This window comes from Penicillium lagena (assembly GCF_028827675.1).
Source record: "Penicillium lagena strain IBT 129212 chromosome Unknown utg000001l_segment0_segment0, whole genome shotgun sequence".
In the NCBI taxonomy this organism is placed as follows: Eukaryota; Fungi; Ascomycota; class Eurotiomycetes; order Eurotiales; family Aspergillaceae; genus Penicillium; species Penicillium lagena.
The window spans coordinates 4,288,239-4,308,942 of record NW_026623222.1 but is presented as its reverse complement, the minus strand read 5'-3'; the positions used below and the strand labels follow the sequence as shown (position 1 = coordinate 4,308,942).

The window sequence follows — 20,704 nt, the reverse complement described above, 5'->3', positions numbered from 1 at the left end:
TCCATGGGATAAGTAAATAATGTCGTGGGGCATGTACAAAAGCAGGGATAGAAACAGAACCGACCGGGTCGACCAACATGCGGGGTATATGGCGTAGTAGATATTGAGTAACACAGAGAAACAGAGAGAGCGGAAGAGGGGGGGGAGAGAGAGAGAGAGAGAGGAAAAAAGGGAAAGACAGCGTTAGAAAAGTTGTTTGGTGTCGATGAGATCCGAGTTCCCAGGCCGATCCCGCTCCATATGGAACCACCAGTCGCGACCCATTTTATGATTCCAGGAACCCGTGCAAGTGTCCCTCTCCCAAGGCAACGCAGCAACAGAGTTGAGGCTGACGGACGTGGCTGGCGTCGAAGGTAAGGCCGGACTAGTATTGGACCGGCCAAGAGTGTTTGGCCGGCTGACGGTGTTGGATCGACCGATGCTCCCCCATCCAAACCGCGAGGGTGGACTGGAAGCCGGCGACGGCGGATCTTCGGCAGGCGGGTTGGTATTGCTGCGGTGGAGGCCGAAGCAATCGACGCCGACGCCTGCAGCGTACGTGAGAGACTGGTTTGATGCAAGTAGCTGCTTCCACCCGATCAAGCCGCCGTCTGCTTCCTGACCCTGGATATCTGGGCGAAGGAGGAATTTCGGAATTGATGCGCCCGTTACGGGGTCTACGACGCCCACGCGTCCCATGAATGCCGGCATGTGGAACGCATAGACTGTCGCAGGAGCGCCGGCCTTTTTGGGGGGGGGGCTGATGTTTGTACCGCTCGCTGGCAGCCCAGATGCCATACTCATCCAGCTCTGGCTCTGGATCTTCATCAAACGAAGCCGGAATGGCGCTGTCGGGCACGTAGTTATCCGAGTAATCTTGAATGATAACCTGTATGCCGGACTCTGTGTCCTTGATAGCCATGTCGATAAAGGTCTGGGCGCGAATCCGGGAAGAGGTCAAGTTGTTTCCAGCGGGCAGCGCAAGCGGCCGAGTACTGACAGAGCCGTGAGAGCTGCGGGGAAGACTATACCGGTCTGGTCGAAGGAGTGCTTGTCCTTTCGTGATGGGCCGACAGACTGCTTGCAGCATACCCGGAGGCTCCACGTCAGAAGGGGCGCGAAGGGTTTCGAGTTGAGGGAACCCGCCCGACAGGATACTTTGGGCGAGGTGAGAGTTGGGGGTATCGGAGTGTTTGATAGGTTTTTGGAAAGGAAGAGTTTCAAGTTGGGTGAGTGCTGTGTGCGGGTCTGGGCATGCGACGTCCCAGTGAAGATATTTCAGACTCGAGGAGGCAAAGATGGGTTGGAAAATCATGCCTTCGCTAGGCATGATAGGGCAATGCCCAGTTTGGACGATCTTGAGTCGTTCAAGTTGTCGGAGTGAAGACAGGATTTTTGAGACGACCAGCAGTGATTGAATGTTTGACTCGACCAGAACGAAGGACTTTAGCGAACGGGATTCCGGTCGTGATGTGTACTGCGAGAGACCGGCATCTGTAACTCCGGGCAGATTCTCCAACCGCAACGACTCCAGCGGGGGCAAACATAACAGCGTGCTATCGCCAAAAGCCTCCTCGTCAAAAGAGGAGACGCACAGATTGCGGAGGGATGGCAAGAGATCGAACATGCGGAGGAAAATGCTGGGCTCTAAAGCATTGCTTTCGTTCAGGCTGTAGAGAGCGAGGGTTTCCAAGTTCGACCACGAGGCATGATAGTCCAAGAATTCAAACATCTGCGATGGCCCCAAGCTCCCTGGGCAGGAGGTACTCCGGGGAGACACTTCAGAAACCTCAGCCGCCTCGCCCAGGATCCATGTGTGCTCTTTGAGTCTCTTGCGTGTCGACAAGGCATGGGTCAAGCGGTCGAATTCATGGTGGTACGGGATGGACAGGCCGAGTAGCCGTTCGAGGTTCGGGCAGACCATCACCACCGATGCAACGATGTCCCGATACTCTTGCCATTGGGCGCTGTGTTTGGTTGTCGTGAACAGCAAATCCATCTGAGGAACGCGAAGCTCTCGCACAAGATTGGCCAGCAATTTGCGCTCGCGCAGAGTCCGTCTCAACAGCTTCAGTCGACTGCCCCGCTTGAGACGATACTTCTTCAACTGGACGGGGGAATCGTTTCCAACTATGTGAATGTTGTTATATCTATAATTTCATTAGAACTGGCTTTCTCACCCAGTCAATCATAACACTCACAGCTTCACTCTCACGGCCTTCTCCCATGACCGAGAGGTCAAGGACAAGGCATGCAAGTCGCGTTGAAAACATGTCGTGCAACCTGTCTGATACGGTCCCTTGTGCAAGTACTCGAGGTGAACGAGAATCACATCGTAGACATCCTGCGGGACGCGTCTCTGGACAGGCTCGACAAATTTGGGCAACGATCCCACGGAGTCGAACTGGCGGTATGAGGAAGTGGGTGAGGTGGGCGAGTAGACGGTTGGCGCGGTCGAGGTGGTGTAGTTGGTCCTGTAGGAGGATATGGAGGAGGTGCGCGTTTGAATAGGCCGGACGGTCACTGGGAATTCGTTGCAGTGCGACGGAGGGATGGTGGTGTAGGGCGCAGCAGGGCTCTCGGGTCTACTGGCGACAACACTCATCGTGGCGCAAGGTCGCCCAGCATGGGAGGCGAAGAGAGGAGCAAGAGGTGTGTGGGGGTATTGACACTGAAGAATGTACAAAACCAGAGGCAAGAGAGAGAGAGACAGAGTAAGTGACAGGCCTGAAGAAGGCAAAGAAGGTCAAGATGGCTTGCGGACGTGCGCATACACCATCGGAAACAGTTTAGGGCCAACCGCTTGTTTAGGGGGGAACAGTCGATCTCCCCCCACAAAAGGAATGAGGTGATGTTCTTCTGTCTCCGCTCTCCTCGTGCTAGTCCTTAGTTCAGGGGCAGTTTTTTCCCTTCTCTTTCAGAATTACGTACACCATGGTTCTGTCAGCAACAGTCAGCGAGATAGGATAGGTAGGGAGCGAGCGAACCAGGAACTATTGGAGCTGACCCAGCTGGAACAATCATTGTTGACTGGTTACCACCCATCACTAACTCGAGTATTATTGTCGAGGACGGTTCGTGGGCGGAGAGCCCTAACCCTATTCCGGTCAAGTGTGGTGGATTGGGCGGGTCATGCCCCTTTTGTGTTTTTTCTCTTTTCTCTCACTGCAACACGTGAACCATGCGTTTCAGACGGTCAATCTTCGCCCCAACGTATGCCTATCGTGACATTTCCTTCTACAGATGTACACGGTATATGCATAGCCGTCTACCACAACCCAAGGTGCTATGTATCGAAAGTCCGAATAATAATACGAAGGATACGAACTGGTCCAAGCCGTGAGACACGGGCGCCTCAAAAAATAAAAATAAATTAAAAAGCAACTGCCGGTTCAGGGTCCCTGCGCTGCCAAGCACGCCATCTGGGCCGCTCAAGGTTTCCGTGCTAGCTGCGCCGCATGCCATGACCCGGGACGGAGCGGCCGAGCTGTATGTCCAATCGACTATGTAGACTGCCGGATGTTGCCACAGTTATGTAGGGTTAGCGCCGCTGGTGGTGACAACGACACCCGGTGTTCATGGATTCAAATATTACTCGCCATACATAACCACAGTCAGGACCTCGGAGAAAAGGACCAAAACGGGCAAAGTGCCCTAAAGTGACCTAAACTTGGGCGACATCCTCTCGCTTATCCACAACATGGAGATCCATATCAGATAAACAGTGCAAAGAGACAGCTGAAACACGATCGAGTGGGGACGAACGTGCCCCATTTTTGTGACAGGGGGGCCAATTGTGCCCTGGGATCTGATCCGGACGTGGAGAATGGCGCTGTGTTGGCTGCACAGTTGGAATTGCTGCGGTCCACTGATGAGCATTGGACTGTGCAATGTGCTGTCTGTCGGGTCGTTCGTTATACAGGTCCATGGATGAAGACTTGGGAATATGCAACGCCATTGGATGCCATCGGGAAGACGACATGGCGTTTCAAAGGATGATATTATGCAATGAGGCTAGCTAGCCCTTGGCTTAGACTAGGGATGGCATTACGCCCTATTCTTAGAATTTACAATTTGGCCCTCTTCTCAGAGAAACGATACACCACGTCCGCAAAAGAACTCGTCGGAAACACATAGAACCACCTCAAATCCTCCGATCCCGTGTTCACAATGGCGTGCTCTGCATCCGGAGGGATGTAGACAATACTCCCAGCGGAGACCGGATAGACCGTTCCATCGATGGTGACTTGTCCGACGCCGTGGAGGATATAGTAAAGCTCCGCCTGCACGTGGCGATGTGCGCAGAGATGGCCGGTGGCCGGTAGGCAGACGGCTATCCCCGCGCTTAGGTTTTGGGTTGGTGTTTTGGGGGCGGAGATGAGTGTATGCCAGGTGAGATTACCGTTGGAGGTGTCTGGGAAGGACTCGTGGGGGTTGTGGGAGGTGTAGCTTGCGGATAAGACCACTGATTTTGTAAGAGAAGATTTAGGGTTTTGCATTTTGGATGGTTGAGTAGGATGTATCAAAATCAATGATTGTTCATTGCTTTTTATAGGTATATACTTCGAGGCAATAACGGGATAGGGAAACTGTTTCTCAAAGCAGTAGGTGAGTCCCCATGCATAGTGGTGGATTTAATAAACTCCCACAGGTCATACGCTCGAGCTCGAATTTCACCTAGGGAGACCATTTTAGATCTTCATAAACTGTGATGCTATAGATTGGCCGAATATGGCATCATTGATAGGGATATACTTCGGAACAGTCCGATCGCTGACCCACTATCATACTTCGAGCTTTAAAATCATGGACAGCCTTGATGGAACAGCAATATAGACTTCAATTTCTCAAATCAGACTACAAATCACACGTGTTTTAATATAACAGACCAGCACCACAGACCTACATTGACACCGCCGCCGTAAACCCAATGACAGCGCCAACCAACGGAAACACCGACCTCACCAGATTCAACATAGACCAGTACCTCAATAATCCAGGCACTTCAGCATCATCTTTCGCGCGCCTCGCCGTCTCCTGCGTACCCAGCTCCTTCGCAGACCCCTTATCGTCGCGCGTCGCATGCGCCGTCAACTTCACATTCGTATTGTTGATCAAAATCAGCGTCCAGGGGACGATGCTCATCGTCGCCGCGATAGCGGCCACGTAGCACGTTGTCCAGCTATACCCACCAATGGGCGACGCGCCTGCGTCGCGCAAGGTCCAGGCGAGGTAGCCATTTGCGAGGGAGGACGCTGTGGCTAAGGTAGGGAATGTGTCGTGGCCGCGCTTGAAGAGGAAGAGCCACTGGTGCGTGAGGTGGGAGATGGGTGTTCCGGGGACGGAAGGGTCGGATGGGAACCGAGCTGGGAGGGCGAGTGTTGGGAGGCCTATCCAGGACAGCGTGGAGATGCCGCCTTGGGGCGGGTGTTAGCTAAGTAGCTTGTGGAAGATGTGTCGTTTGATAGGAGGGAATAGTACCTGCTGCGAGTGCGCACCCGACAGTGCCGATGGCTTGCGCAATTCTAATGTCTGTCGACATGATGCTGGAGATGAGTGAGTTGATGGTGGTGTTTCGGTGAGACGGAGATGTCGAGCTGAAGTCCAGCTTGACCTTGGGGGCGGCGGGAGAATGCTGACATCACAAGTACTGCTAGCATATCACTAACCAATCATACCTATACTGTACTCCTTGCAATTCGCATTCAACCTCCTACACCCATTTAATAGATCATACTGACTTGCTCTGCCCATAAGGAAAGGCGCACCTCCGATCTCCAATGCCGAGCTAGTGACTGGACCAAGCCGATAACTAGCGGGGCCCACCTCGGACTTGACTGCGAGTACGACCTCGTTCGAACTACCTACTCTCCCTCTCTCTCTCCTCCCCCTATACAACCCATCATGGACCCTTCCCAGCCAGCCCCCAAGCCCGGCGAGGCCAAGTATATCGATTTTCCCAGTTTGCCGGCCGACGCAAGACACCCCGATGGCTCGCTCGCACTCAACCGGTACTCGTCCACCATTACCCGCGGCCATGACTTCCCGGGCGCACGAGTAAGTATGAACCACAAAACAATTGAGAAGGTGTCTGACGGGGTACAGGCAATGCTATTCGCAGCTGGCGTTCCAGACAAACAGGCTATGGCTACCAGCCCGCACGTTGGAATCGCCTCAGTCTGGTGGGAGGGCAATCCGTGCAATATGCATTTGATGGACCTGGCGAAGACTGTGAAGAAGTCAGTCAGCGAACAAGGGATGATCGGCTGGCAATACAACACCATTGGTGTGTCCGACGCCATCACCATGGGCAGCGAAGGAATGCGCTTTTCGCTGCAGACCCGGGAGATCATTGCCGACAGCGTCGAGACGGTGACCTGCGCACAGTACCATGATGCATGTATTGCCATCCCGGGATGCGACAAGAATATGCCCGGCGTCGTCATGGGCATGGCGCGCCACAATCGGCCCTCGATCATGATCTACGGCGGCACGATCCAGATCGGCTACTCGGAGTACTTGCGCAAGCCCATCAACATCTCCACCTGCTTTGAAGCGGCAGGCGCCTACGCGTACAACACCCTGCGCCAGCCGGATGATGGCGGCGACACCAGCAAGACCCAGGATGAGATCATGGATGACCTGGAGAAGCACGCTTGCCCTGGAGCGGGTGCCTGCGGTGGTATGTTCACAGCAAACACGATGGCCACGGCCATTGAGTCGATGGGCCTGTCCCTGCCGGGCTCGTCGTCAACGCCTGCTGCCTCACCCTCGAAGATGCGCGAGTGCGTGCGAGTGGCTGAGGCCATCAAAGTCTGCATGGAGAAGAACATCCGGCCGCGCGACCTGCTGACCAAGCGGTCGTTTGAGAACGCGCTGGTGATGACAATGGCGCTGGGTGGCAGCACGAATGGCGTCCTGCACTTCCTGGCCATGGCCCGCACAGCGGGTGTGGATCTGACGCTGGATGACTTCCAGCGAGTCAGCAATAAGATCCCGTTTATCGCCAACTTGGCTCCCAGCGGCAAGTACTACATGGCCGACCTGTACGAGATCGGAGGCATTCCGTCCGTCCAGAAGCTGCTCATTGCGGCGGGCTTGCTGGACGGTGACATCCCCACCATCACGGGCAAGACCCTGGCCGAGAACGTAGCGTCCTTCCCTTCGTTGCCGGAGGAGCAGTCTCTGATTCGCCCATTGGACAATCCTATCAAATCAACTGGCCATCTGCAAATCCTGCGTGGCAACCTCGCTCCCGGCGGAGCGGTTGCCAAAATCACAGGCAAGGAAGGCCTGCTCTTTACCGGCAAGGCCCGCGTCTTCGATAAAGAAGCTCGGCTCAATGAGGCTCTGAACGAGGGGCGCATCCCCCGTGGCGAGAATCTGGTCATTGTCGTGCGTTATGAGGGGCCCAAGGGTGGCCCGGGCATGCCAGAACAGCTGAAAGCCAGCGCTGCGCTCATGGGCGCCAAACTGACCAACGTTGCCCTCATCACCGATGGTCGCTACTCCGGGGCTAGCCACGGGTTCATTGTTGGACATATTGTGCCCGAAGCGGCGACTGGAGGTCCTCTTGCTGTGGTGCAGGATGGAGACATGATTACGATCAACGCTGAGAAGAACGAAATCTCGATGGATGTGCCCGAGGCGGAGCTCCAGGAGCGGCTGCGCCAGTGGAAGGCGCCGGCGCCGACTATCACCCGGGGTGTGCTGGCTAAATACGCACGGTTGGTAGGCGATGCGTCGCATGGCGCAATGACGGACCTATTCTAGTATTCAGTGAATCAATCAAGAATAACATGCATCTCTTGTATCTCTATCTCTCTTTCTATCTATAGTTCTTCGGGAGCAACAGTGTCGAATGCTGACTCATCCCGGCCCTTCCACGCTGAACACTTCTTTCTTGTGATTCGCAGACCTTCACTTCTTCAACGTTTTTGATCGCTCAGCTCTCATTGGCAACCCCCAACAAGACCAGGTGCGCCCGAGTGTGGAGAGTCTGTCTAGGCCGCTTCCACCTTGGGGCTGCTACCTGCGTCCCTGTATTTCAATAGCCATGAATCCCTCCGCCGACTCCCTCTCGGTCCTCTACGACTCTCTAACCTCCCAATCTTCAGCTCGACCAGATCCTGTTCTGCAGTTCTGGACTTCCCTTCGCGCATCAATTAGCCCCTCTGTCTCTTACTCCTACCTCCGCAACCTCTACCGCAATGAAAACTGGGGCCAGATAGTGTCCTTGACCACAGTCGCAGTCGCCATGGCTGGGTGTGGCCTTTTGTCGGCGCTGCTGCGCCGTGCGCGGTCGTCGGAGAAGAAAGCAAAGCCCAAGCGGCCGACTGTGCGCAAGAGCTCGCCCAATTCTTCGACCTCTTCGGACGATGACTATGAAGATGAAGAGGACGAGAGCAATGAATCCTTGCGCCATAGCACCGATCTGTCTCACGACTGGCCGTCTGCGCCTCAGGAGCAAACCTCTGATGGTATGTGGATCTGTACTGTGTGACCACAGCACGGCTAACTTGACCACAGCTTTCAAGACGGATCCTGGCCTTTTGAGAAAGTTCACCTCCTACGCCTCGTACACCACCTCTTTTGCTACCTACCCGGCCATTCGCACTTTCTATTGTCCACACACACACCTTGAACGGCTCCCGACCAACCCGTCTCCGGTTCCGTTGCTTGTGTTTGTACACGGCCTGGGCGGATCTCTAGCGCAGTTCCACCACCTTCTTACGAGTCTCTCCAATGTCGGGTCATGCTTCGGGATTGATCTGCCCGGGTGCGGATTGTCGAAGTTTGCGCCCACCGATTGGAATGCATACTCGGTTGAGGCGCTGGCAGAGCTGTTGGCTGAGGCTATTGAGCAGCACCGGGACCGAGCCGCTGGCCAGGGCGTTGTTCTGATTGGGCACAGCTTGGGCTGCTCGTTGTCTGCTCTCTTAGCCTCATCGACCTCATCGATTGGAGCGCAACTGAAGGAACATATCCAGGGTCTCATTGCGGTCTGTCCTCGCGCAGCTCCCCCATCTGCCGAAGAAAGTGCCGTCTTTCGTCGACTGCTCTACGTTCCTGGCCCTATCTTTGACCTGTGGCGCTACTGGGACCGACGCGGTGGCATCACGAGCACCAGCGTGATGAGAATGGTGGGCAGCGCTGCCGACGCCGAGACCCGTGATCTTCAAGTTCGGTTCAACAAGCAAAGCCAGACGCCCGTTTGGCGCCGGATGGCCTGGGGCACCCTTCCGACCTACACAGATAAGAACAGTGCAGCAACCGGGGGCATTCCTGGCGAGAGAGTGTGGGCTGGCATCCACATGCCGATCTTGCTGGTCGCTGGTGAAGCAGATGCAGTCACCAAGCCCGCTGAAGTGCTGAAGCTCCTCCAGTTCTTTGGAGATAGTTCGAGCCATACTGCTATCGACACTACTGATAGCAGTGTTGTCCCCGATGCTTCACGCGTGCATGACCAGACGCCCACCACGCCCTTCAACCGTCTTGCCAATGAAGAAGAGTTTGGCGTTGAGGTGGTTGATGGCGAGAAGCAACTTGACCAAAACAAGCACAAACGCTTGGTCAAATCAGCCATTCTGCCCGCTCCTGCATCCCATGCTCTTCTCTATGATCGGGCAACGTACCGCACATTGGCCGGCATCATCCAGGACTTTCTCTCTCACCATATCGACAAGCGCCTGGGACTAGGGTGGCAGCTGCAGTGCATGAACACCTCGGGAAAATGGGACGTCAAGAACCTGGTAAAGTGGCAGAAAGTCGCACCCGTCTCGGAACCCATTGCCAACACGTTCGCCGCACTGAAAATGCTGCGCGAGGTGGACGAAACGCACAACCCCGTGGCCTTTTCGCGGAAGTACCACGACCGCCTCTACGCCGTCATCGATATCAGCCATGAAAGCCCCGTCTACAACCCGGCGCAAATGGAGAAAGGTGGGATCCTGTACTTCAAGCATCCGACCGTGTCGAAGATCCCTCCCACGCCGGACGAGACTCGTGATTTCATTGCATTGGTCGATCGTCTCCGAAAGGAAGTTGACGAGAAAGCCGAGAGCGGTGGTCCTCGTCCTCTGATCGGCGTCCACTGTCACTACGGCTACAACCGCACCGGGTTCCTGATCGTGTGCTATCTGATTGAGCGGCTGGGGTATGGAGTGCAGGATGCGATCGACGAATTCAATGCGCGCCGGCCACCGGGGATCCGCCATGGACATTTCATAGACACGCTGTTCGTGCGGTACTGCGTTGGGCTGAAGCGGGCCCCGACTCTGTAATTTTTCTTTTTTGGAAGGCGGGGGGTGGTTAATGGCGTTTCACAGAGAAAGAGGAATGGACAGACCAGAGGTGCATTTTTCGGGACCAGGACCTTATTATTATTCTGACTATGACGATAATCCATGAATTGATGATTTTCTTTCTGTATACTTCCTTCCCATGGGTCCACAATGTACAAGTGATGCCTTGGTGCCTGATTAGGGTATGACTAACCCAAACAGGCTAAGCGACACACACATCTTTGCCGTCCCGAATTTTCGGCCTCTTTCGACCCCTTCGACCCTGCCACGCCCACCGACAACTCACCCTATCCTTCATCTCATTCCCTCGACAAGTCGCCAAAATGGGTGGTGTCACCGTTCGCGATGTGGACGTAGGTGTTCCCCTGCCTTGATTTCGACTGTATTCGCTGCGTGAGAGAGATGTGGTCGGTGTTCGTTTCTGGAAGCATCATTCATTTTCGAGACGACGCTCGGTTCTGGTTCGACTGGTCATGACACAGCATGGATTGAGGGAGCAGAAAAAACCTAGAGAGATGGTGTCGCTTGATGGAAAAGAATTGCGGTCGTCGTGCTTTTCATTGCTCGTGGTTGTGGTGCACACATTCAATTTGTGTGTGTGGAAAACCAGCTGGAAAATTCGATGCCCGCCAACTCGACATGGACGATACTCTCAGAAATGAACTCGACATATCTCTATTCGGCGAATGCACATTTGCTCTTCGATCAGAGTGCTGACATTTTCATTTCTCTATATAGGCGCAGAAGTTCATTGCTGCTTACTCTGCTTTCCTGAAGCGTCAGGGCAAGCTCCCCATTCCCGGTACGTTCTACTCTTTCTACCTGCTCAATGACAAAAACTAACACAACCACAGGCTGGGTTGACACCGTCAAGACCTCCGCCTCGAACGAGCTTCCTCCCCAGGACGCTGACTGGTACGCCCACACACAATCTCGCTTCTTTCATTACATTATATCCTAACGTTTTCCCAGGTTCTACGTTCGTGCTGCCGCCGTCGCCCGCCACATCTACATGCGCAAGACCGTCGGTGTTGGCCGCCTCCGCAAGGTTCACGGCTCGACCAAGAACCGCGGCTCCCGCCCCTCCCACCACGTCGATGCCTCCGGCTCGGTTGACCGCAAGGCCCTCCAGGCCCTCGAGAAGATTGGTGTCCTCGAGACCGATGAGGAGAAGGGTGGCCGCCGCATCACCCAGAGTGGCCAGCGGGATTTGGACCGGATCGCCAAGACCACCGTGGACGAGGAGGAGTCGGACTCCGAGTAAACCTTTTTCTCAGTCGGACAATAAAAAAATTTCCAAAATTTTTATGAAATGATGGGAGGCGAGCCACGAGAGGAAGATGGAGTTCTTTTGTTGCATGAGGACGCGAACTTGGAGAGAAGCATGAGCGAATGAAGAGGCCGAGACTGATATCCAACAACACTTTCTCCCAATCCGGGGGGAATTTTCCCTGCATACACCACTTCTTTTTCTCTCCCTCACCTCTTCTGGACTGACCCGACCTAAACCCTACGGCGTCTCGTTCCTGTTTTCTCTCGCGGTCTCCTGGAAATAAAGAGCCATGTCTCAACACGTTTTAAAAGTTCATCTTTTACGTAGATGTAGATTCTCCAAGCTTGCTACCTGATCTTCTGTTGCACTGTACATTTGCTACCGAATCTCTAACTATTTCTTTCCTGACTGCGCCGACGGATCCTACATCAGTTAGCTAGCCATCACCAATGCCGATATCCTAGACTCAGGAGGGAATACGAACCAAGTAAACCTGGTAAAATTTCATCTTCACACCTTCCCCTTCCTTCTCGGGGGCAAACACCACCCTTCCAGCCCAGGGGACATATACCTCCTTCGATGCATCCGCCTTGAGCGTATACTTCACCCCGCCATAAAGCATGATCTCATTCGGTCCGCCGAAGAAAATGCGTACGGCGGTGTGGTGGCGCGAGGCGACGTGTGTCCAGAGGCCGTGGCGGAGAGGGAGGATTTCTATTTAGTTCAATGTGGTTTCATCAATATTGATTATCCTTGAATTGAATGGCGGGAGTGCATATGCAACTATGCGGTGGTGGGCGGTGGAATTGAGTAACTAGCACAAGGTGAACATAGCCTAACACTTACCATTCTTTCCCTTGGCCTCCTTCGACCCCATAATCAGCGTCGCATCGTCTGTAAAGCTAGCCACGTATTTATCGTGTAGGGACTCCGTGTCGCTCGTCCGGTAGAAGTCCTCCATGAAGGAGACGATGGCTGCCGCGCGGGGAGGCGCTAGGGTTGTGTCGTAGGCGATTTGGTACGACATCTTCACAGAGATAGGTTTGTTTTTCAATTTAGAGTATTCAATGGGAGAAGAACAGGTGTAGATGTACAATTAAAGAGAGCTCGCTGGAGTATTTCATCATGAGGGGGATGTTCGGGGTTCGGCCCGATGGGGGGAACGCTTCCGATCTTATCGGTGGCTCAGCTGTACTACTGGTTAGGTCAGTACATGGTCTATTAAATTGTGCCTAGACTATAGGTTAACTATGAGACAGGTTTAGTGTCTAGCGAGTACGCACCCGATAGCTGTTTAACAAGGATTGAAACTGATCTACTGTTTTCCGACGGTTGCAGATACTAGAAGATAGTCATCACTCTCGGTCTGTCGGATGGAAAACACTGATTCAAAGATAAACAAAGATGCAATCTTCATTTACAATGCTATAAGAAAAATCACCTATTTTAGCACTTCCTCACATCCTCTTCATCCTTCTGGAAATCCTCCCACGTCGGTTGATCTGTGCCATTCGGGCGGCTCGCACGCACGAACCGATTCTCCACACCCCCCACAACAGCAACCGGCCGCACAACTTCCACGTCTGCATTATACGCACGAGAGAACCATCGCTCAGTCAGCGGCTGGCGACCGTCCACACTCTCGCCGGCAGATGTGTACAGGTGCGGGAAACGGGCCTGCATGGCCTTCAGGACAGTCGACGAGATGCGGTCGACGCTATCGCAGTGGCGGAGCTTGAAGAACTCAGGCGGCTGTGCGGCAAGGAGTTCCTTCTGCACTTCAGCAGGGTACTGGCCAACTGCAAACAGCAGCAAGTCGTAGTGCATCAGTGATGCCTTGCCGTGGTAAGAACCGCCGGTCTTAGCGCGGTGGTATAGACCCGAGAGCGCGGCGATGGCGCCCATACAGCCAGTTCCGTAGTCGGAGATGGGAAATGGAGGCACAATGGGCGTGGAAAGACCCATGAACTTGCCCTGTGCCCAGGCAATCCCAGTGACGCAGTCGGCAATCTGCTGCCATCCAGCCCGTCCGGCCCACTCGCCTTCGTACCCGAAACAGTTCTCGTTGACGTACACAATGCCCTTGCCGCGCTTCTCGGCCAGTGCCGCCATCATCTGCGGGCCATAGCCCAACTTCTCCAGCGCGCCGGGACGATACCCGTCCACGATGACATCGACGTCTTCTAGCAGCCTCTCGAATACCTGTCGTCCTGCCTCAGTCTTCAAGTCGAGATCTGCTGCATGCTTGCCCATATTGCCGTCAACCTGGAAGAAAGGCACGTCGGATAAGTTCGGGCTGGTGATCTTCAAGACATCGGCGCCGTATTCGCCCAGAATGCGTGCAACGGTTGGGCCGGCGATGATTCGGCACATTTCCAAGACTTTGATGCCCTCTAGGATCTTCTTACTCCCATTGCGGCTGGTTGGGAAGGGAGTCGGAGGCAGATTGCCAGGCAGCTGAGTGACTTTCCATGGAGGTTCTTGCACATTGAGTTTTCCCTGGGAGGGTTAGGAGGTCGGAGCGTGAAAAATAGAGGAGGAAATCTTACATGAGGAGTCTTAATGAAGTCCTCGTACTTGTACGCCGTCACGCCAGCCTGCCGCCGGTTCTTGTTCATCTGCTCCAGCTCGGCAACGGAATACTTCTGCACTTGGCTCTCAATCACCTTAATGATCTCTTCATAATCGGTCAGATCTGGCCGGTGGCCCTCCAGGCCGATCATATTAAGCGTTGTGGATGCCTCGAGTGATCCATGAATATGAAAGAATTCGCCCGGGTTCTTGGTCTTGTAGAGATTCGCCGACATGCGACGATAGCCGTTTGACTGGGCCGCCAACAAATCCGTGTCTGAGAGATACAATTAGAAACAACAGTGACCGATAATGAAAAACAGCTTACCCTTTAACTTGGACTTCACATTCGGGTCCAGTTTAGACAATCCATCCACCTTAGCCATGTACGCCTGGCATCCGAACGCGGTGGCACCCTCCAGGCTAACCTGGACGCCGCGGGGTTTCGCATTGCACCCAAAGCGCAGATCTGCGATTGCAGCAGCTACAGAGCCCTCGATCCCCTTCAGCGCGGCGAGCGTCTCGGTCTCTTTGAACGGGATCGGGTAGTAGATCTCGTTGTGGCTGGTGGAAAACGAGACCCGATCTTTGTTCGCCACCACTTCAGCCGGCAGATTTAGACGCTCCGACTGCTCGCAGAGATCGGAGAAGATCCTGCTCGTCTCGAGGACGGGTGAATATATAGTGCCGTCACTGGCCATGTTGGCTGTTCTTTCTGGGGCCGATCAATGGATGAATTTTTTTCCTTGTACTTAGTGTGACGTGAAACGGGTAGGGGATGCTCTGCAATATCTTGCCAAGGTTCTGGGTCGTGGATTGCAGGCAGTACGTAGTATTGAACGGTGGAGAATATAGAAAGTCAAGAAATGGGAGTCGCGGGTGACAATAAATATAAACCGTCATCTCAGATTCGGCTGAACTCCAAGTTGACCGTCGGGTGCGCGTCGGTTGGACGCTTTTAGCCACTGCGGATGTGGGCGCTTGCACCCACGTCAAAGAGCTCCAGAACTGAGAGCCCCGCGACGTTCCGTTTAGGACTGTCGGAAGCCGATGATTCGGATCGGAAGCGGAGATCACGTGGATAAACACTCCCACACTGAGGGATTGTATAGATTTAGTCTAGAATAACTGTACTTGAGAGCATTTGTTTTTTGTGATAACTATTGAAAAACTAAGGTGCGCCCGCGCTCATGAGGAATCTTTCGACACCGGTGTCAAATGGACTTTCAATGGACCCTTTTGCCACATAAGGAAATTCCTTTGCTTAATCCAATCATGACAGTCGTCCGAAATCTTCATGTCGAAATTGAAGACTATCAGAGCAAGAATTAGACGCATCTCGCTATATGCAAGACTAACAACAAGTCAGCAATCAAGTCGACCAAAAAAGAACTTATACTTACTTCCTTCCGAGACAATTTCTCGGGCCAACATGAAATGGTTGCAAGACTTCTCGACGGTCATTCTCGAACTTAGCATCTCCCAAAAAGCGCTCTGGGTGATAGGTGTTGGGCTCAGCAAAGTACTCTTGTCGGCGATAGAGCGCCCAGTGATGAATGGAGACATAGGTCTATAGATTGGTGATCAGCAGAGGTGCAGAAGATAATCTCAGGCTAACTGACATTCTCTGGGATGTATTGTCCTGAGATCACCGCTCCATGGCAGACACGAGGGAGACCATTTGCAACGGGTGGAAACATGCGAAGTGCCTCGTCAAGACAAGCCAACATGTATGGCAATTTAGTCACAGAGATCAAATTGATATCTTCTTGACTTTGAAATGTTGAGCGAACCTCTTCAGTCAATGTTTTGTAGACATCAGAATTCTCAAGCAGGAAATATGTCACTCCGCTCAATAACGACGCAGTAGTTTCAGAGCCCCCGATGATGAGAATTTCCGCATTTGCAACCAGATTTTCGACGCCGAGATTCTGGACCTGTTAGATACCGACGCAAGTCAAGAACTTTTTTACGTACCAATTCGTCTTTCTTCCTCAATAGCCCCTCAATAAGATCAGGTCGTCCTTCGCTATTTTGCATTCGTCGAGCCATTTTTGCCGAGGTCCGCTTCTTGTGTCGCTTGCGACCCTCTTGAATTGATTGGGGAACCAGTGACAACAAAGCGTGTTTGACCCATGGATAAAACGATAGACTCTGTAAAATGGTGCCCACTCGTCCTGCTTGAAAGATGCCTGCAATCCATTCGTCATAATTTGACCCTGCCAAACAGCCGAAGGGCTCTCCAAAAGCCAAATCTCCAATAATGTCGAATGTCGTATAGTTGTACCAATCTGAGAGAACAACTGGTTTTCCTTCTTTGCTAAATCCGCGCAATTTTTCAAGTAGGAGGTCAGCATACTTCCGGATCAATGGCTCTTGGTCCCTCATCGCCTTCTCCGAAAACCCATGAGCCATTTGCCGCCGCAGCTGCCCATGTTGCTCTCTCGTTTCATTAACGATATGAAGTGGCTCGTCTTCAAGCGGCTGATAGAACCATCGAGCTTTTTCCATTTCTGGCTCGCCTTTTTTGTGTCCCATGATATCTTTCCATGCATCAGGGTGGGAGAAAGCCAGCTCATCTGGCGCAATCCGGACAATGTCACCATAGCGATTGTGGAGCTCCAGCATATCAAATGGGAGTGTTCCTCTGGCCGCCCGCACGCAATAGGGGAGACGGCTCAGTGCGTGGGATATTGGACCAGGAAAGCGGCTGAGAGGATGGAAGAAGACATTATAAATAGCTTTGGTGATGAGGTACGAAACGGCCTGTTTTTCGTTAGCGAAGATATTATCCGGAAGCATTTGAACTCACTGTGAAAATACAAATGGCTGCCCCGGACTTCACATCAAGAGCTGTATTTTCGAAAAGCATCTTTTCAATTGTTGTGAAAGCGGGGGTTTTTGAGGAGAAGATCCCACGTTCTTTATGAGGACAGTGCCGGTGCAATTTGCAGAGTCTAAATGCTTAGTGTGTCAGTGTCACCATATCCTGGAATGGATCAGAAGCCACTTGAAAATCAAGATATCATCTTGAAGAAACAAGGTATTGATATTGGAACTGGGCTTGCACAAATAGGATACCCCCTGCCATTATGTCGGGAGAAGTAGTTTCCGTTTCGTCCAAAGCCGAGCCCGAACCCGAACACGATGTAGATCATTTCTATTTTACGTTATTGAACATTGGGTGGCTCAATTAAGCAGCTAGATAGAAGAAAGGGTCCATGGAGCAGTATTTCACAATTGCAAACTACCAACTCCTTTTTTGAAGTGCGAACTGCAGGTTTTGGGCCTCTGGCTCTGGATCTTTGTGAAGCATAAATGCTCTACAACCCCACATTGTTGCTACTGAACTAAATAAACGACCAATCATGATTTCTCCGTTCCGAATACGAGCCCGCTTAACGATCAAATGACGAGCCTTCTCTTATGCATTTCATCTCCATAAAATGAATCGGAAACATTCATTCCCGTGAAAGCCATCAGCAGAAATACACGCTCAGTATAATAATTTGCCATATTCTCCATGTGCAACAAAAAACAACCACACTCGTCCATGGTTATAACGCATGCGGAGCGATGTCGCCCAGAGCCTCTGCAGAGACATCTCCTCCTGGAAATAGAAGTCAAGGAACTACAGACGGAGTGAAGGAAATCAAGGAGGAAGACATAGGGAGCAAGAATGAAGGAAGTGAGTTTGAGGTATTTTGGGATGATCCTCCCGATCAAGACCCTGCAAATCCGATGAATTGGAGCAACGCACGCAAATGGACCATTGTCGGGATCGTCTCCTTCATTACCTTTCTGACGTACGTACCATAAAAACCTTGTTTCGATCTATACTTACCAGAATAGTCCTCTGGCATCTTCAATGTTCGCTCCTGGTGTCCCGCAGGTCATGGCTGACTTCGGTATCAACTCTGCTCTCCTTGCGACTTTCATAGTCTCGATCTATGTCCTGGGATTTGCATTTGGGCCTCTGGTCGTTGCACCACTAAGCGAACATTATGGTCGAACAATCGTCTACAATACCTGCAACGTCCTGTTTCTGATATTCAACATTGCTAGCGCCGTTGCTCCAAATCTGGCGTCGCTGATTGTTTTCCGATTCCTTTGTGGATTCGCCGGCGTGACACCCACAACCTTGGGTAGTGGCACGATTGCAGATCTTATACCGCCACAAAGCCGAGGCAAAGCAATGGCCTTGTGGTCATTAGGACCGCTTTTTGGTCCCATCATTGGCCCCGTTGCTGGTGGGTTTCTAGTCGAGGCAACGAGTTGGAGATGGGTATTTTGGGTGCTTTCAATAGCGGTATAAAAGCCCCTTCGTGAATTATGAAACCTATTCTGACTTTTTCCCACAGGGTGGTGCTGCGTCCATTGTCTTCTTCTTTGCAGTCCCCGAAACATATACCCCAATCCTCCTGGAACGAAAGGCGGCTCGACTGCGGAAAACAACGGGGAACGAGTCCTACACTTCTCGCTTGAGTTCTGGTGCTTCGCCCAAAGAACTCTTTTTGAGAAGCCTGGTACGGCCAACCAAGATGCTGCTGCTCTCACCCATCGTGGCCTCGCTGTCCATCTATATCGCAGTTCTTTACGGTCTTCTTTATATCCTTTTCACAACCTTCACCGAAGTTTTCGAGGGTCAATATGGGTTTTCCGCTGGAACAAGTGGCCTTTCATTTTTGGGTAGCGGCGTTGGTATGCTCGTGGGCCTTGCATACAGTGCATACCTTAGCGATCGCAGGATCAAATTAAAGATCCAGCGACAGGAAACTCTCCAACCAGAGGATCGGCTCCCATTTTACATGACATTTCCTGGTGCTCTGTCTGTTCCCATTGGGCTTTTTATCTATGGTTGGTCGACAGACAAACACGTCCACTGGATTGTTCCTGAGATTGGTAATGCCGTCACTGGATACGGTATGATTATCATACTTATGTGTGTCCAGACCTACTTGGTCGACGCATTTACTATTCATGCTGCCAGTGCAATTGCAGCGTGTACCGTTCTGCGCAGTCTAATGGGAGGTCTTCTGCCTTTGTGCGGGTTGAAGCTATACAATGCAATTGGACTGGGATGGGGGAACAGCTTATTGGCATTCATCGCTCTCGGCATTGCGCCAATTCCGATTCTGTTCCAGCTTTTTGGAGAGAAGCTTCGGAATCATAGTAGAATTTCTATTTAGCGATTGTTTAAAACTAAATTATTATCATGAAGATCCCAGAGTATCCCATCCAATTTGCTCTTTCGGCCACCTCAGCCAGCTGCAATATTTCTCATCAAGAACAGAGGTTATCTGCTTCATAAGTCGCCCACTGAGTCCCTCCATCCACCACATCCATTCAATCTGGCGGAGAGCCACGCAGAAATATGAAAATATGATAAGGGCGATGGGATCCCATGTTCGCAACAGGTCCAAGTAATCATCCGATACTTCAAGCAGCCATGCAAAAACGTCTGCTGTTTCAAGACCCCGTCCCTCGCCCAATTTCAGAACCACTCCCAGCGTCCGGCCAACATTGTCTACGGTCTCTTGATAAGTTCGCAGAAGTGGCTCGTTGTGAGAGCATTGCTTGTCAATCATTCTCTTTAATTCCCAAACATACATCTGGCCCAGGACCATGGCCTGTGGCCCACGGCGCACAGCTGATGAATGGGAGCCATTTAGAAAGATAGGTGCGAGCTTTCCGGTGCGGAAGTCCTCGCTGCTGGAATCAATAATGGTTTTCGTTCCGCGAAATAGGCGAACCCAATCGCATAGTCGACCCCCTTCGAACAAAGTCAAAAAGCTTTCCTCATCGCGGTTACACGCACAGGAGAAGATACATGTAAGGGACGAAAATAAGAAAAGTGCGACACTATTCTCGGATGCAAGAGAGGGAACGGCCGGCACAACACTGCGAATGGCGATATCATGGTGCCATTGTGCCCGAGAGAAACAGCCAGCACGCCGATGGGGTTCGCAGCGCGCAAGATGAAGCGCGGAAATGGCTAGTAGTGCATGTAACACAAAGGGCGTGGAGAATCCAATTCGAGGGGCGTGTTCGTGCCAAACAGACTGTATGGCGGGGACTCGTGATAGTGTGTAGCAGGTTGAGGACATATAATGGTGCAAAAGTTCAAGATCAAAGACAGCAAATTCTGCTGGAAGCGGCCCTAATTGACCTAAATTGGGACTTGGGATGTATCCTCGAGGGCTGGTCGTCTCTTGTCTTTGTTCTGATCCAGCAGGTTTACGGCCTTGGCTGTGATTCGATAATTCCTCGAAAGAGCAGTCTACGCCGTGTACTGTACAGTTGCGACAGACAGGTTTGCGTTCATCGCACTGGGAATGGGACAAGCGTGAATAATCTAGGCGGGAGGCAGACTTGGGCGGACTTACCTTCACCTTCCTCCTTTTACACTGCAAGCATCCTGCCTTTGACTTTCTATGCGAACGACGACCCAAGGCAGCTGAATCCATATTAGTCTCCGATATCCACGTAGGGGCTGATGAATCAAGTTATCCAACTGGCCAAGAGAAATGCCTGTCCCGTAATGCGCTAATCGCTTTAGGTTAGACTATTACATCTA

The 20,704-nt window shown here is 52.3% G+C and overlaps 11 protein-coding genes across 11 annotated transcripts; 4 read left to right on the top strand and 7 right to left on the bottom strand.

Moving 5' to 3' along the window:
• Positions 1-183: 183 nt before the first annotated feature.
• On the bottom strand, positions 184-2,584 carry N7510_001896 (uncharacterized protein; the record flags this gene model as incomplete). Its single annotated transcript, XM_056973823.1, has 3 exons — positions 184-739; positions 780-2,129; positions 2,181-2,584. The coding sequence occupies 3 exons, from the start codon at positions 2,582-2,584 to the stop codon at positions 184-186; spliced, it is 2,310 nt and encodes a 769-aa protein (XP_056838940.1).
• Positions 2,585-4,046: 1,462 nt separating this feature from the next.
• N7510_001895 (RmlC-like cupin domain-containing protein) lies at positions 4,047-4,478 on the bottom strand (the record flags this gene model as incomplete). Its single annotated transcript, XM_056973822.1, has 1 exon — positions 4,047-4,478. The coding sequence occupies one exon, from the start codon at positions 4,476-4,478 to the stop codon at positions 4,047-4,049; it is 432 nt and encodes a 143-aa protein (XP_056838939.1).
• Positions 4,479-4,881: 403 nt separating this feature from the next.
• N7510_001894 (anthrone oxygenase family protein) lies at positions 4,882-5,521 on the bottom strand (the record flags this gene model as incomplete). The annotated part of the gene is made up of 2 exons (XM_056973821.1): positions 4,882-5,396; positions 5,461-5,521. 2 exons carry the CDS (start codon positions 5,519-5,521, stop codon positions 4,882-4,884), a joined length of 576 nt encoding a protein of 191 aa, XP_056838938.1.
• A 362-nt stretch (positions 5,522-5,883) lies between these two features.
• ilv3B (putative mitochondrial dihydroxy acid dehydratase) lies at positions 5,884-7,752 on the top strand (the record flags this gene model as incomplete). The annotated part of the gene is made up of 1 exon (XM_056973820.1): positions 5,884-7,752. The coding sequence occupies one exon, from the start codon at positions 5,884-5,886 to the stop codon at positions 7,750-7,752; it is 1,869 nt and encodes a 622-aa protein (XP_056838937.1).
• Positions 7,753-8,035: 283 nt separating this feature from the next.
• N7510_001892 (RNA 5'-triphosphatase domain-containing protein) lies at positions 8,036-10,262 on the top strand (the record flags this gene model as incomplete). Its single annotated transcript, XM_056973819.1, has 2 exons — positions 8,036-8,459; positions 8,509-10,262. 2 exons carry the CDS (start codon positions 8,036-8,038, stop codon positions 10,260-10,262), a joined length of 2,178 nt encoding a protein of 725 aa, XP_056838936.1.
• A 344-nt stretch (positions 10,263-10,606) lies between these two features.
• N7510_001891 (40S ribosomal protein eS19) lies at positions 10,607-11,547 on the top strand (the record flags this gene model as incomplete). Its single annotated transcript, XM_056973818.1, has 4 exons — positions 10,607-10,636; positions 11,022-11,085; positions 11,138-11,198; positions 11,256-11,547. 4 exons carry the CDS (start codon positions 10,607-10,609, stop codon positions 11,545-11,547), a joined length of 447 nt encoding a protein of 148 aa, XP_056838935.1.
• A 475-nt stretch (positions 11,548-12,022) lies between these two features.
• On the bottom strand, positions 12,023-12,583 carry N7510_001890 (uncharacterized protein; the record flags this gene model as incomplete). The annotated part of the gene is made up of 2 exons (XM_056973817.1): positions 12,023-12,270; positions 12,403-12,583. 2 exons carry the CDS (start codon positions 12,581-12,583, stop codon positions 12,023-12,025), a joined length of 429 nt encoding a protein of 142 aa, XP_056838934.1.
• A 419-nt stretch (positions 12,584-13,002) lies between these two features.
• N7510_001889 (CAIB/BAIF family enzyme) lies at positions 13,003-14,828 on the bottom strand (the record flags this gene model as incomplete). The annotated part of the gene is made up of 3 exons (XM_056973816.1): positions 13,003-14,055; positions 14,106-14,404; positions 14,456-14,828. The coding sequence occupies 3 exons, from the start codon at positions 14,826-14,828 to the stop codon at positions 13,003-13,005; spliced, it is 1,725 nt and encodes a 574-aa protein (XP_056838933.1).
• Positions 14,829-15,315: 487 nt separating this feature from the next.
• On the bottom strand, positions 15,316-16,932 carry N7510_001888 (cytochrome P450; the record flags this gene model as incomplete). Its single annotated transcript, XM_056973815.1, has 4 exons — positions 15,316-15,481; positions 15,531-15,697; positions 15,750-16,058; positions 16,105-16,932. Coding segments are annotated over 4 exons (1,470 nt in total), but the record flags the coding sequence as incomplete, so codon positions are not given.
• Positions 16,933-17,703: 771 nt separating this feature from the next.
• Positions 17,704-19,316, top strand: N7510_001887 (MFS transporter; the record flags this gene model as incomplete). Its single annotated transcript, XM_056973814.1, has 3 exons — positions 17,704-17,933; positions 17,980-18,436; positions 18,489-19,316. 3 exons carry the CDS (start codon positions 17,704-17,706, stop codon positions 19,314-19,316), a joined length of 1,515 nt encoding a protein of 504 aa, XP_056838931.1.
• Positions 19,317-19,340: 24 nt separating this feature from the next.
• On the bottom strand, positions 19,341-20,234 carry N7510_001886 (uncharacterized protein; the record flags this gene model as incomplete). The annotated part of the gene is made up of 1 exon (XM_056973813.1): positions 19,341-20,234. The coding sequence occupies one exon, from the start codon at positions 20,232-20,234 to the stop codon at positions 19,341-19,343; it is 894 nt and encodes a 297-aa protein (XP_056838930.1).
• Between the last annotated feature and the right edge of the window lie 470 nt (positions 20,235-20,704).